The 14,983-nt window shown below is 40.5% G+C and overlaps 1 protein-coding gene across 5 annotated transcripts in view; it reads left to right on the forward strand.

The window, feature by feature from the left end:
* Positions 1–14,983, forward strand: part of tbc1d22a (TBC1 domain family, member 22a) — a 166,749-nt gene that overhangs the window by 49,189 nt on the left and 102,577 nt on the right. For 3 of the 5 annotated variants that reach the window (XM_047389883.1, XM_047389887.1, XM_047389888.1), the window contains exons 8-9: positions 3,969–4,034; positions 9,351–9,465. In XM_047389883.1, coding sequence (XP_047245839.1) covers positions 3,969–4,034; positions 9,351–9,465 — 181 coding nt within the window. Of the gene's footprint in view, positions 1–3,434; positions 3,498–3,968; positions 4,035–9,350; positions 9,466–14,983 lie in introns of all 5 variants that reach the window. The other 2 variants (XM_047389884.1, XM_047389886.1) reach the window with 2 other exon arrangements.

Consider the following 14,983-nt stretch of genomic DNA (forward strand, 5'->3'; position numbering starts at 1 on the left):
TTTCTTTTTAACATTTGGTTACTTCCTGTTCATTTGAAGCTGATAAGAAACTTCAAAGTGGGCTGTCAGTCACAAAGCTACACACATTTTTCATATTTGGCCCAATTTCCCATAGATCTCCTCGTCACAGTTGGCACAAAGCTGGCACACTTTGTTTTGATGATTGTTTGAATCACGTCTTGTAGCCAGATTATAGCAGTTTTGGTTTGTGCCTTATTATGTTTGCAAATATATATTTTAATTCTGTGTGCATAAGTTTGGATTTTGTTTCGGTTTTTCAAGGATGGATTTTCTCAAAGTGCCTGGATGTTTCTTTGAATGGATCTATCTTTCCTGGTTGGTTCATCATCTTCTAAATATCCATCTCTCCCTGCGGTGTCTGTCCATATATTTTCTATATGTATACCTGTATACTATACCTGGAAATATTCCCAAGCAGCTTGTGCTTGTATACATAAGCATGTCTGTAACCACTGTGGAAGTTCTTGCTTCCAATGGAGGACCTTTTAAAGTTCTGTCTGTACGATAGAATTGTCTTCGACACAAGATTTTGTTTTTGAAAAACTTTGAGAATGTTGGTGTGCAAGTTCACAGCAGTCCTTGTTCCTTCTGGAAAAATGTTACTTGTTGCACCATGTTTTTTTCTGTTGGTATTCGATGAACACACAAATAACCTTTGATGTATGGATGATATAAGATGGCTTGTCATGAACGAGCAGCTGCTTGGTAAAGATGGAGCCTCTTTCACCAAAGATCTTTTGTCATAAACCCCAAAGACGAGCTGCCTCGGGGCTGCCTCTGGTTAGTCATAAAGTGGAGACAGCGATGTCCGGCACAACAGTGAGCTTTCAGACATATGGCCGGCAGTGCAGGACGACAGGAGTCGTGGAGCAGCATTGAAAATGGCACTAGGCATAAAATAAGTGCCCACACCGTTCTTCTTAAAGCAATTGGGACAGCTGAACTTATAGTAGCCATCCTTTTGTTGGTTGAGCAAATGCTTGAAAATTTATTGATGTATTTTACCTTTTTGCTCCTTTCATCAGACAAGTTTGCTGAGTCTTGTTTATGTTTTTAAATTCTGCAGCTGGCTTATCACTCCATCAGACCTTTGACCCACAACACGGCTCTCCTTTGTACAAACCATCTGGTGCGACACTTTGACCACCTCACTTTGCAAGTCAGAGGTGTTACAGAGGCCTACTGAGTTGAACACCACCACCCACCTCCCCAACACGCCCACCCACTGCCCCGCTACATCAGTCCTTTTTAAAGAAGACACGGAGACAGCAAAATGCCACTTAATCCCAGTTTAGTGTATGGTGAAAATGGCTTCAGACTTTGAGTTTCACTTAAATTGCAACAAATGAAAACTTAAGACTTGACTTAGACTCATGCCTTAAAGACTTGAGTCTGAGGTTTGGGACAGAACAACCTTTATCTAATATAATCAGGAGTTTCTGCATGGACTTTGTATGTTCTGCCCGTGCATGCGTGGGTTCTCACCGAGTACTCCGGCTTCCTCCCACAGTCCAAAGACATGCCTGTTAGGTTAATTGGTCAATCTAAATTGCCCTTAGGTGTGTGAATGATAGTGTGCATGGTTGTTTATGTGTTGCCCTGCGATGGACTGGCGACCTGTCCAGGGTGTGTACCCTGCTTCCCTGCTGGAGATGGGCACAAGCTTCTTCGCGACCCACTATGGAAGAAGCGGTATAGAAGATGACTGACTGACTTTTAAACAGGGACAGAGTATCGCCTAAATTTGATGTGCTGTACCAGATTATAGCTTAATCTAATTACTATGTAAATTTTTTATTTTTTTATTTTTGATGTCAAGCATGATTTATTAAATTTATTTAATTCATTTATTCATTTAATTAGTACCTGACAAGAAGCTAAAATGTGAAAGGATACTACCTCTTGCTCTTTTTCCTACATTGAGCTGACCACAGATTAGGCCTTTGACTGACTAGTTCTGCCAACTTAACCTGGAAAGTGGTAATCTTTGAAGATTCAGGCTCAGGTAACCTGGTCAAATTTTAAACTAAAGTTGACATTATGTCAAAGCTGTTTTTCGCTTTATTACGTTTAGAATTTTAGCATATTAAAAAGAGATATATATTGTCTAGTCCAGCCATTTATTTTGGGTTCTTGGAAGCTGAAGATATAACACCCAGCAGTTTCATGGCGTGTCAGGGATAGGCATGTTATTTCTCACTAAATCACCATTAAAAGCACTGCAGAGTTAAGCAACACATTGAATGCAATACTTGAGCAATATTTCAGAAGTTGGCTGGTGTATGATTTTGAATGTAATAATTTTGACTCAACATGATACATGCATTATCTGTGACCCTTCAGAAGCTCATTTTGTTGCTTTAAATGCCAGCAAGGTAACATAATTCTGAGATAATTGGGGCTAAGAGTAAGCACAGTAATAATCCTCCTGGACCACCTGCTGTAGATAACAACATGAATTTGTTTTTTTTGGGTTTTTTTTAATTAAAATTGCATGCTTTAGAAACATGGCAGTGTTCTTTTTTTTAAAGTTTTCTCACGATTATCTCTCTATTTTCTTTTTTTGTTATGTTTTGGAATGCTTGAGCTAATCCGTCACAGACTAATTGTTCCCAACACTTTGCAGTTCAAAGTGCCTTGCCAAAGTATACACATTTTATGCTATAGACCAGCACCCCTCCTGGACCCACCCCTCTTTCTGGGGACACTGTCCAGCTCATTCTGGAGGGTGTTTGCAAAAACCCATTAAGGGGACACAGCTAACATGTGGAAGGTGGTCTGGTCAGTTAAAATCCAAAATTAAACTTATTGTTGTATATGTGTGATAGAAAAACGAACAGTGCACATCATTCGGAATGCATCATACCCACAGTGAAACATGGTGGTGGTTAGCATCATGCTGTGGGGATGTTTTTTATTTTTTAGCTGGGACAGACACACCGGTCAGACTTCATGGTAACATGGATGAAGCTAAACAGAGATCAGCATATTCATGTGTTAGAATGGTCTAGTCAAAGTCAAGATCTCACTTTAATTGAGAATCCTTGACAATACTTGAGAATTGCTGTACAGACACTAACCTGAGATACCAGAGCCACTGCAGGGGAGGTCCAGTATAAATAAAATAAATAAATGAATGACCCAATGTGCAGAAAAGCATTTTTTTAAATTATTGATAGCAAGTTGAATATTTTTACACAGTAAAAAAAAAACTGTGAAAACGTTCTGATAGACTAGAAGAAAAAGTTTGGAAACCACTAGTCTATCATAAAATTTGAATAACGTATATTGTTTTGTGATATTAACGTCATCAAATGTAAAAAGGGTTACCGTTATGCCTCCTTTGTAAACACTGGGTCTGTCTATATGTTGGTTCGAGTCTCTAATACATTTCCTTTCCATGTTGCTGTCAGATCCACATAGACATTCCTAGGATGAGCCCTGAACATTTGGTGCTGCAGCCAAAGGTGATGGAGGTAAGGTGTCCAGGACTGTGGCTACAGCTCAATCCCCAGTCCTGAGTAACAAGAGCACACCTGCTTCCGGACTGTTTCAGCCGGCCCGTCTCAAGCTGCCGCCCTGCATCCGTCTGGCTCCCTTCTGACGAATCTGTCCGCCTATTGTATTGTCCGTCTGCCGGGGTAGACGGTCTGAAATGGTGGAATCGTGGTCTCACAAACACAGATGCACAGAATCACAGCATCACAGAGACATCCCATTATGCAAAGGCACCCATCTGCATACCCAAGACCACAGCTGCTTTCCATTTCAGAGCACTGAAACCCCAGTCTGACTCCAATCAAGAACCAATCCACTAACTGTTGCTCTTGCTCTGTTTCTGTCACTGTCTGTAATGGCCAGATCTGTGCTAACCTGCCCATTGCTTCCTGTCTTTCTCTCTCTCTCTCTGTCTCTCTCTCTCGCTCTCTTTCTTTCTCTCCCCGCAGATTCACATTGACATACCGAGAACTAATCCTCTTATTCCTCTTTTTCAACAAGCTTCTGTCCAAGAGGTGAGACCCCTGCAGGAGCACACACATCACCTCACATTAGGAGGGTTTTCCCTTTAGCTGTTAGGCAGACTCGCTAAGGCTGTCAATGGAGGACTTCAGGTTTACTTAAAATCCCATGAATTGGATTAGTTATTTTTTTTTTAAGCCCAGTAAGAGAAAATTCCTATTTGGAGATCAAAAAAGCGACGTAATAATGGGAAAACCCTCACTCTGAAACACTGCATGATTTGAAAAGGCACAAATTAAAAGCATAAACATAGAAATCCTTCAGGCATGCATGGAATCAGATAACCCTGAACTTTTTCACTCTGCATGGAAACCACTCAAATCTTTTTGTTGTGCTTTGTTTGTGCTTCTGAAATGAAAATGTCCTTTTACTCCTGGGTTGTCACTGTTGCAGCAGTTGGATCAGTCAGTCATGTGGTCGTGTCAGAACTGGCCACTTTAGTCAGAATGCCGGTACAGATGTGTAAAAAACCTTGAAATAAATTATTCATTTGTGTAGCAGCACAATCTTGAAAATCTGAAAAATGTTGATGAATCGAACCTTTTAATTATGTTGTAATCAATGTGAAGGAGATCAAATCTAACAAAATCACAAGTACAGCAATTACTGGTAACCCTGACACTTATACTTTATACCCCCACCCACCTTCCTTGTTAGACGAGGTGATGCCAGCCTCTCTCAAATTTTACCCCAATGTAGAACAAGCACCCACACTAACACCTTGTTTTCTGCATGAAAAATTAAAGGTTTAAGATAGAACGATTGTTTATGAAGTCGATTAACGTTGCTGTTAGAGGGGTTTTATCGTCATATAAACCATGTTGAACATCACATTCGCTTAACCTGAGAACCCTTATGCTTCATCACTACGCACACGGACAGCCGACTGCGATGGTCTGGCTGTCGATCTCCCACTCCAGGCTTCTGTCGAGGCTGTCCCATAACCAGTCAGTTACATACAGGGGTTGGACAATGAAACTGAAACACCTGGTTTTAGACCACAATAATTTATTAGTATGGTGTAGGGCCTCCTTTTGCGGCCAATACAGCATCAATTCGTCTTGGGAATGACATATACAAGTCCTGCACAGTGGTTGGAGGGATTTTAAGCCATTCTTCTTGCAGGATAGTGGCCAGGTCACTATGTGATACTGGTGGAGGAAAACGTTTCCTGACTCGCTCCTCCAAAACACCCCAAAGTGGCTTAATAATATTTAGATCTGGTGACTGTGCAGGCCATGGGAAATGTTCAACTTCACTTTCATGTTCATCAAACCAATCTTTCACGTGTCTTGCTGTGTGTATTGGTGCATTGTCATCCTTATACACGGCACCGCCTTCAGGATACAATGTTTGAACCATTGGATGCACATGGTCCTTACGAATGGCTCGGTAGTCCTTGGCAGTGACGCCCATCTAGCACAAATATTGGGCCAAGGGAATGCCATGATATGGTAGCCCAAACCATCACTGATCCACCCCCATGCTTCACTCTGGGCATGCAACAGTCTGGGTGGTATGCGTCTTTGGGGCTTCTCCACACCGTAACTCTCCCGGAAGGTGGACTCATCAGAGAACAATACATGTTTCACATTGTCCACAGCCCAAGATTTGTGCTCCTTGCACCATTGTAACTGACATTTGGCATTGGCATGAGTGACCAAAGGTATGGCTATAGCAGCCCTGCCGTGTATATTGACCCTGTGGAGCTCCCGACGGACAGTTCTGGTGGAAACAGGAGAGTTGAGGTGCACATTTAATTCTGCCGTGATTTGGGCAGCCGTGGTTTTATGTTTTTTGGATACAATCCGGGTTAGCACCAGAACATCCCTTTCAGACAGCTTCCTGTTGCGTCCACAGTTAATCCTGTTGGATGTGGTTCGTCCTTCTTGGTGGTATGCTGACATTACCCTGGATACCGTGGCTCTTGATACATCACAAAGACTTGCTGTCTAGGTCACAGATGCACCAGCAAGACATGCACCAACAATTTGTCCTCTTTTGAACTCTGGTATGTCACCCACAATGTTGTGTGCATTTCAATATTTTGAGCAAAACTGTGCTCTTACCCTGCTAATTGAACCTTCACACTCTGCTCTTACTGGTGCAATGTGCAATCAATGAAGACTGGCTACCAGGCTGGTCCAATTTAGTCATGAAACCTCCCACACTAAAATGACAGGTGTTTCATTGTCCAACGCCTGTATATTGTGTCTCTACGCCTTGTGTTGTCCTTTTCTTAGAAGCCAAGACTCTGCGTCAGACTTAGTTTTAGATGGATAAGGAGAATGCCATTCATAATTTCATGAAACTCACCCACTTTTATCACACATCTGGGTCTTTCATCATGTCTCGCTAATATTAGCGACTTCACATCCAATGTTATCCACTATTCTTGTTTATTAAATCAAGTAAACAGTCATTAACAATAGTTCATCAGACGCTGGATCCATGTCATAATCCTAGTATGGCTCTCATTTCCTGTTATTTAAGAAGCGGTGTGGCTACAAAGGCAGTTAAAATGACACGATTCCTTTAAAAAACGATGAATATTATACCTGCCCTTTAAAAGCATTTTAGGGATACAGTAATCATGCTTCTAGAAACCTTTTTTCCTTAATTTGGAATTTTTTTCCCTTTTTAAAAAAAACAATATGTGTGAGATTATGCTGCTGCAGCAATGGATTAATAGTTTTTTAGCTCCTTTTACACATCCTTACCAGAGGTGCAAACAAAAATCTGTGCATATTTGTAGGTCAGTATTATTTCCACAATCTTTAAAAAACTGAACATGACCGTTTTATTTTTATGAATATGGATCAGCAGCTCTAATGGTAAAGCATTGAAATTCAACTTCCTACAGAAACCAACTGGATTTCATTTATTTCCATAGCTTATTAATTCACAGTTTCTCCAAAGGCCTGTTGTAGATATGAGCCCGAGAACAGTAAACACAAAGAGAAATCCCCATAATGAGGTGGAGGCTAATGAGGAGGCCAGCACTTCAGGCTGCTCTCTATGTACACCTCTACACAGGTGTGAGCGAGCCTGTTAAACACAAATACACTCGTATAAAAAATACTTGTGTGTAAAATCGAGGAGAAACTCAAGCATTCAACAGGCTCGGTTCAATGCTCAGGCTCTTTAGTTCACGCTTAGCCTCAGGCAGCAACACCTCCCACTGCCTCTGTGTTGTACAGGTTAAAAACGCTTCGCTGTAATCAGAGGTAAGGAGGGAAATGGGATCAGATAAGGATGAATCCCTCACATCTCTTCTGCACTGTGAGCCGCTACTGTAAATGTGTTTTTTGGCTTCACCACACAGACGCTCTGCTTTTTTTGTGTGCAAAACAAACGTGTGATAATAGGCTGCCACAAATAAGTAAATAGACAATATTAAATACATTTATTATTAAAAGAAAGAACCTTTAAAGTTATTGCAAAACGTTAAATAAAAGTATTAAAAAGAAGGTGCATTATTCTAATGAACTAATTAGCATTGGTAACCACTGGAGAATTTTTTTTCTCATTTTTCTTGTTTGTGTAAAAGACATCGATGAAGATCCTTCATCCTTGACTCCAATTTTTTTTTCGGGGGAGAAATAATTTCCTTTCTACCTTTTGAGATTAGCCTTATCTTGGTCCTTGGGTCTCGAGCTAATGGAATGAAGCCATAACCGTTTGACACAGAAGGCACAGGGAAAGCCGATTTCCTGTCCCGCAGATGCTGTGTTGGAAGAATCTGAGGTTAATGTGAGATTAGCAGAACTTTGATGTCTCTTTCTTTTTTTTTTTTTAAGCACACAAACAATAAGATGGCTCATTCCAGGCACAGCGACAAAGGGTGCTGGTTCACTCAAATATGGCTCTGTGTGTAGCTGCCAATGTGAAATATGCATGTCAGCTTTGGAGGCTGTATGAAAAGAAAGTCCCATTACCCACTTAGCCTTGTATCGCCAGCACCTCTCCCTGTTTGATGGATGCGGCTTTGATAAGAAAAGAGCAGGAGAGAGAGATCTGCTACCGTCTGAGGTCACTGTTATATTAAGTCAAAAATAAAATGAGTAATATGAATGTTACACATATGGCATATTCCCCAAAAACCATGAAAGGACTTGTTGGGTTGGGTTACATCAAGAAGTGGGAGTTCTTTTTGATGAAGGGGTGGAAAGATATTTGGACACCAGAAAAACAAGCTGAGCATCAAACCCTCTTCATTTCACTCTGGCTGACAGCATTAAACAGTCCCGCATAACAAAAATGGAAGTCTTCGCCCTGCAGAAAAATCAAAGTGTTGGAAAGGGGGGGAAAGAGAGGGAGAAAGAGGATCCGAATCACTGAGAGGGAGGAGTACAGTAGCATGGAAATGAGGTTCAAAGTGGGCATTTCTTCTTTTGTTTGTGATCCAAAGGTTCAGCTGAGGAACTACAACTGTCAGGTGGTGCATGGCGGTGTTAAAGCCAAATAAAGTACTGTTTAGATATTCAGCCCTATTATTGACAGGATGCCCTGACTCTCGGGGAATCCTGTTGTTTTCTTCATCGGGACTTTATGCTTCACTAACTAGAGATGCACCGATCGGACTTTGTGGCTGGTGGCCAATCAGAAATGTTTTTAAGTAATTAAACTGATTCCAGATTAAACAGATTCGCATTTCTATTAACAACTGTAAAAAGCAAATTACATTTCTTTCTACGTTTTGGATAAAATTAACTGTGAACACAAACACAATCTGCCGGACATGTAGTATAAGGGGGAATATTTGTAACCATGTCAAAAACTACTGCCCTTCACTAACACACCACCAGTTTTACTCCCCTTAACCAGATCATTGGGCTTGAAATGTTTTTTGCCTTTTCCTAACCTAACTGCTTTACTAAAACACTTCCAGTCATATTTGTACTAATTAACACTGCAGTGTTTATTTGTTTTTTTTTAAAGTGAAGTAAAGCAAAAACTAAGCGAACATGGTGCCTGTTTGACATATTGGCACCCAGTCACATGGCACAGCAGGAGCTCTGAAATGTGTTCAATGTTTTTTCCCAGTGTGCTTGTTCTGTAATTACTCGTTCCACATTAATTAAAGGGTTCTCTGGCCATTTGGGCAAAGACATATTTCACAGCCTCCATATTTTTTACCCCATGTTTCTTTCCAATTTTACGGGAAACACTGCATTCTAATTGCTTGTTGGGTTCACTGCAATTAAAATCCACTTGTTTCTTTTCTTTATTAGAGAGAATGTGTGATCTAATTGCCTTCCTTCTATAAGCTATTGTTTTGACTGAGCGTTTGTTTCTGTCTGTTAAAGATATTTGAGCGGATTTTGTTTATCTGGGCCATTCGGCATCCAGCCAGCGGCTACGTGCAAGGCATCAATGACTTGGTCACGCCGTTCTTCGTCGTCTTCGTCTTTGAGTACATCGGTGAGTAAAAGCCCCCTCTTCTCACATTCTCTACTCTTTATTTTCACTTTAAAACTCCCTGATCCTTCATGTTATATGCTTTTAAAGCCGAGTGATGCCTTTGTAGACGGCATGAAGCTGGGTTTCTTCCCGCTTCACCTGCACGGGTTGTAGAAAATCTCTCCTGAGACCCTCTGTACTGTCTCATTTTAAAACTGCCTACCTGGTTCACTCTCTCTCCTTTCATCCATTCTACCCTCTATGCGTGAAAATGTGCTTTGAAATTCTATTCATCAAGTCATTTTTCTGGGTCTGATTCGACTCTTAGCGGTGTGTAAGGCATAGCGGGACACCCAGAGCTCCCCTGCTGTTGGCGTTTATGTTATGCCACATTTACGCAGATGAATGTTTTATTTTGCTGTCACACTTAATTCCTCTAACAGTCCAAACACACTACTTCAAAGCACCAACAGGCTGCACGCAGTTCGAGGAGACCCGATTATGGTCAGTATAAACAGGGATGTGGATTTAGTCTCTTTAATTATGTTTGAACTACAAAAGAAAAGTTATAAACCACTGAAGGTAGTTTATTTTGTTCGTTTTAAGCCTCTACACAAACTGTGATTGTTATTTTTATTTAACTCTCTTTTCCAAAGGAGACCTGACCTATAGGCACACAAAACAGAATAAATAAAAGATACATAATAAAACACAAGTACAACAGCATAAAAATCTCTCGGGTATAAACATCTGAAAATGCAGCTTATATATACCGTCACCTTAACTCTTATGCCCCTAAAGAAAATCCAGAGCAGGTTGTTTTCTTTAGAAGTCATAATGTTTTAAAAAAAAAACAAAAAAAAAACACTTCAAATGTGTGTAATTTAATCCCAATAAATTCAGCTTTACTTTGGAACCATAGAGGTTTGTTAGAGAACATTTGGTGATCATCTGGCAAGAAGAATGCCAGAAGACCTCCTGTTTGCTTCAAGCAGCACGGTGTAAGCATCAAACACGTGGAAGAAGGTGCTCTGGTCAGGTTAGATCAAAACGGAAAACACAATCCCTGCTGTGAAACACAGATGTGGCAGTGTTATGCTGTGGGAATCCTTTTCTTTGACAGGGAAACGGAAGCTGGTCAGAGTTGATGGGAAGATGGATGGAGATGAATACAGGACAGTCCAAAGAGAAAACCTTTTAGAAAATCATTGAGACTGGGATGAATATTCACCTTCTAGACATACAACCAAAGCTGCAATTAAATGGTACATGATAATTTATATCCAGGTGCTAAAATGTCCTAGGCCAATTCCAGACCTAAATCCAATTGAGAATCTGCAGCAAGACTTGGAAATTGATGTTTACAGATGCTCTTCATCCAATCTCACTGAGCTTGAGCTCTTTTGCAAGAAACGGGCAAACATCAGTCTCTAGACAAAGCAGGAAGAGACATTGCTGTGGTCCTACAAAGTGCTGACTTAGAGGAACTGAATATAAATGAAGGCCACATTTAGCACTCTTCTGTTAAAACGTTTCATTTTCCTTCCACTTCACTGCTATGCTCCACTTTGTGGTATACCATGACAAACATCTGAATAAATCACCTAGAGGTTGGTGGCTATGTTGTGAGGAAATATAAAATGTATTAAGAAGTGTGTTAATACTTTTGGAAGCCACTGTATTGTTTTAATAATTTCTCCATAATTAATGTAGAAAAGATCCCTGCTCGTTCTTCCTCTGAATAGCCCATGTGTAACCATCTGGAGCCATGTTTCAGTTCCCTGTGCTGTTTTTGTTTTGTTTTTTTTGGCCCATCAGCCTCTTTTGGAAGCAGCTTGAACTAAATCTACCAAATGGAATCCACAAAGCTCCCTGAGGAATAACTTGAACACTGTGGTCACTGACATGCAGTCAGGATGCACAAGCTGGGAAGCACGCAAGCAGCAATCCTCTCAGCCACTGCTTCCTCTTCGTTTAGCCAATTCAAAGACAGGGTTAGGTTTTATCAGTATTTCAGGGGGAAATTAAGAATTTTTATTTTTCCACAAATAGAGCAAAAGTTTTACACGATCAGAACCTTTAATCAGTGTTGAAAAATTACGTTTGTTTTTGACCACTTCGTGTACTGTTTTTCATTTTTGCCTAATTCTAAGATGGTCCAGTTCCAAAAACAGAAACTAAAATGTCCCCTTTTTGTGTTTTCATAAGTAGAATCAAAGTTTTATGAATCTGAAACTGTTTCTTTAAAGTTCAGGGATAGAAAATGCTGAAATTCTGAGAAGAGATCATGCTATTCTCGTGGTTTAAAGCGATTCTCATGAGATGCAAGAAAAATCACCAGAGTGATTAGTTTTCTTAGACTCTGTGGAGAACAGAGTAATACAATACTACCCCTCCCTCACCTGTTGCTGCCAATCACCTGAAAGAAGCCTGTTACAGTTTACCATTCTTTGCTTTAATGAACTGTGTTCTCAGGTTGACATTGAATATCTGTTCGTTGTTCAACGTACAGAACGGCTATGATATGACTTGTGTTTGAGCCATTAACACACTTTCTTGCATCAAATGGTTTCAGGGTTGGATGTCATCTATTTAATGCTATTATTCACTGCCTTTTTTTCAGACCACTCCTAGAGCTCTGAGCTTTCATAAACATGCACATTTGAATAAACCCTTAACACATGTTATCATTAAATTACATAGCTAACCAAACAGCTTGTTAGCACACACAAAAGTAGAAATAAAATTGTCCTTGTTTGACCAGGAATAGGACATTATCATTTTTTTCAACCTGGGGCCCTTGGTCTAAATGCTCTATATTTAGTAAATGAATCTCATTAATCAGCTAAACCTCTGTTGTTTTTTACAACCTTTATGAAGAACCTCACCTACAAATCTTAAATGTTAGAAATGATTAAATGAAGAAGTTTGTCTTTCTTGATTGTTAAGAATAATATCTTTTAAATGAAGCTTTTTCCTTCACTCTTTCCACTGTGGTTTATTGGAATACAGGTCCTTCTCAAAATATTAGCATATTGTGATAAAGTTCATTATTTTCCATAATGTCATGATGAAAATTTAACATTCATATATTTTAGATTCATTGCACACTAACTGAAATATTTCAGGTCTTTTATTGTCTTAATACGGATGATTTTGGCATACAGCTCATGAAAACCCAAAATTCCTATCTCACAAAATTAGCATATCATTAAAAGGGTCTCTAAACGAGCTATGAACCTAATCATCTGAATCAGCGAGTTAACTCTAAACACCTGCAAAAGATTCCTGAGGCCTTTAAAACTCCCAGCCTGGTTCATCACTCAAAACCCCAATCATGGGTAAGACTGCCGACCTGACTGCTGTCCAGAAGGCCACTATTGACACCCTCAAGCAAGAGGGTAAGACACAGAAAGAAATTTCTGAACAAATAGGCTGTTCCCAGAGTGCTGTATCAAGGCACCTCAGTGGGAAGTCTGTGGGAAGGAAAAAGTGTGGCAGAAAACGCTGCACAACGAGAAGAGGTGACCGGACCCTGAGGAAGATTGTGGAGAAGGGCCGATTCCAGACCTTGGGGCACCTGCAGAAGCAGTGGACTGAGTCTGGAGTAGAAACATCCAGAGCCACCGTGCACAGGCGTGTGCAGGAAATGGGCTACAGGTGCCGCATTCCCCAGACCTGGGCTACAGAGAAGCAGCACTGGACTGTTGCTCAGTGGTCCAAAGTACTTTTTTCGGATGAAAGCAATTTCTGCATGTCATTCGGAAATCAAGGTGCCAGAGTCTGGAGGAAGACTGGGGAGAAGGAAATGCCAAAATGCCAGAAGTCCAGTGTCAAGTACCCACAGTCAGTGATGGTCTGGGGTGCCGTGTCAGCTGCTGGTGTTGGTCCACTGTGTTTTATCAAGGGCAGGGTCAATGCAGCTAGCTATCAGGAGATTTTGGAGCACTTCATGCTTCCATCTGCTGAAAAGCTTTATGGAGATGAAGATTTCATTTTTCAGCACGACCTGGCACCTGCTCACAGTGCCAAAACCACTGGTAAATGGTTTACTGACCATGGTATCACTGTGCTCAATTGGCCTGCCAACTCTCCTGACCTGAACCCCATAGAGAATCTGTGGGATATTGTGAAGAGAACGTTGAGAGACTCAAGACCCAACACTCTGGATGAGCTAAAGGCTGCTATCGAAGCATCCTGGGCCTCCATAAGACCTCAGCAGTGCCACAGGCTGATTGCCTCCATGCCACGCCACATTGAAGCAGTCATTTCTGCAAAAGGATTCCCGACCAAGTATTGAGTGCATAACTGTATATGATTATTTGAAGGTTGACGTTTTTTGTATTAAAAACACTTTTCTTTTATTGGTCGGATGAAATATGCTAATTTTGTGATATAGGAATTTTGGGTTTTCATGAGCTGTATGCCAAAATCATCCGTATTAAGACAATAAAAGACCTGAAATATTTCAGTTAGTGTGCAATGAATCTAAAATATATGAATATTAAATTTTCATCATTACATTATAGAAAATAAAGAACTTTATCACAATATGCTAATTTTTTGAGAAGGACCTGTATTCCTATCTTGGCTCCTCGGCCCTTTTCTCTCTGTTTCACTTTTGCTTCTCTCTCTTCCTGCATTTGTTTTTCCCCTTCCTCTTTGCCTTTCTTTGATTCTTGTCAGATCTTCAAAAAGCATCACCCCCTACTTCTGTGCCTTGTTACCTCCATGCACTGATGAGTCTTGACTAACATACACAGCCAACAAACCTTCAAATATGCCTGGCTGGCATCGTACATGATGTGTTGAAGCACTGCACTGCTGTTATTTGGTGCTTCTGTCTTCTGATGGAGAGCAAACCAAAACAGGTTTTATGTTTTTGGCTTCCTTTGGAGATGAGTGTTATTCTGCTCCTTTGTGGAGGGGTAGAAAATTTTAGATGTGCTCTGTCATGTTGTTGTTGTACCATGTACTTTCCAGATGCCTGCTTTTATTTCTTTTATTCATGTCTTCCAAAATTGTTTTTTGTCATTCCTCTATATATGTCCATTTCTTTCCTGTACACTAGATTCAGATTTTTCTGAACTTGACATTTCGGTCTACGCTATAAAACTGATGCTTAACGTGTGGCAGTGCTTGTGCAAATTAGCAGCTAGGCTTGTGTATTTGAAAAAGAAAATGGGGATAAAAAGACATATTTTTGGGTCATGGATCCAGCTACCCAAGTGGATAATTGGCATATGCCGGTCATCCACCAAGTAATCTGTGCATTCCTAGTGTAGGAGAAACATGATATGATGCACCTCTGGCTTGATAATAGAGATAGTGGGACATGCTTTTTAGCCATATATGCTGTTTCATGCTACCTTTTTAAATCCATGTTGGTGGCATGTTATTTAAAAGTCAACACCCACTGACTCTGTGCTCCTCCTGACAGGACAAAATATTTCATAAAACAGCAACCTTACAGTCTACACCAAGCAAATCTGTTGATATGGTGGCCAAAAATTTCTTTAATTTGTCTGTGTGGTGTTGG

This window comes from Girardinichthys multiradiatus, chromosome 17 (genome assembly GCF_021462225.1).
Source record: "Girardinichthys multiradiatus isolate DD_20200921_A chromosome 17, DD_fGirMul_XY1, whole genome shotgun sequence".
NCBI classification, from domain to species: domain Eukaryota; kingdom Metazoa; phylum Chordata; class Actinopteri; order Cyprinodontiformes; family Goodeidae; genus Girardinichthys; species Girardinichthys multiradiatus.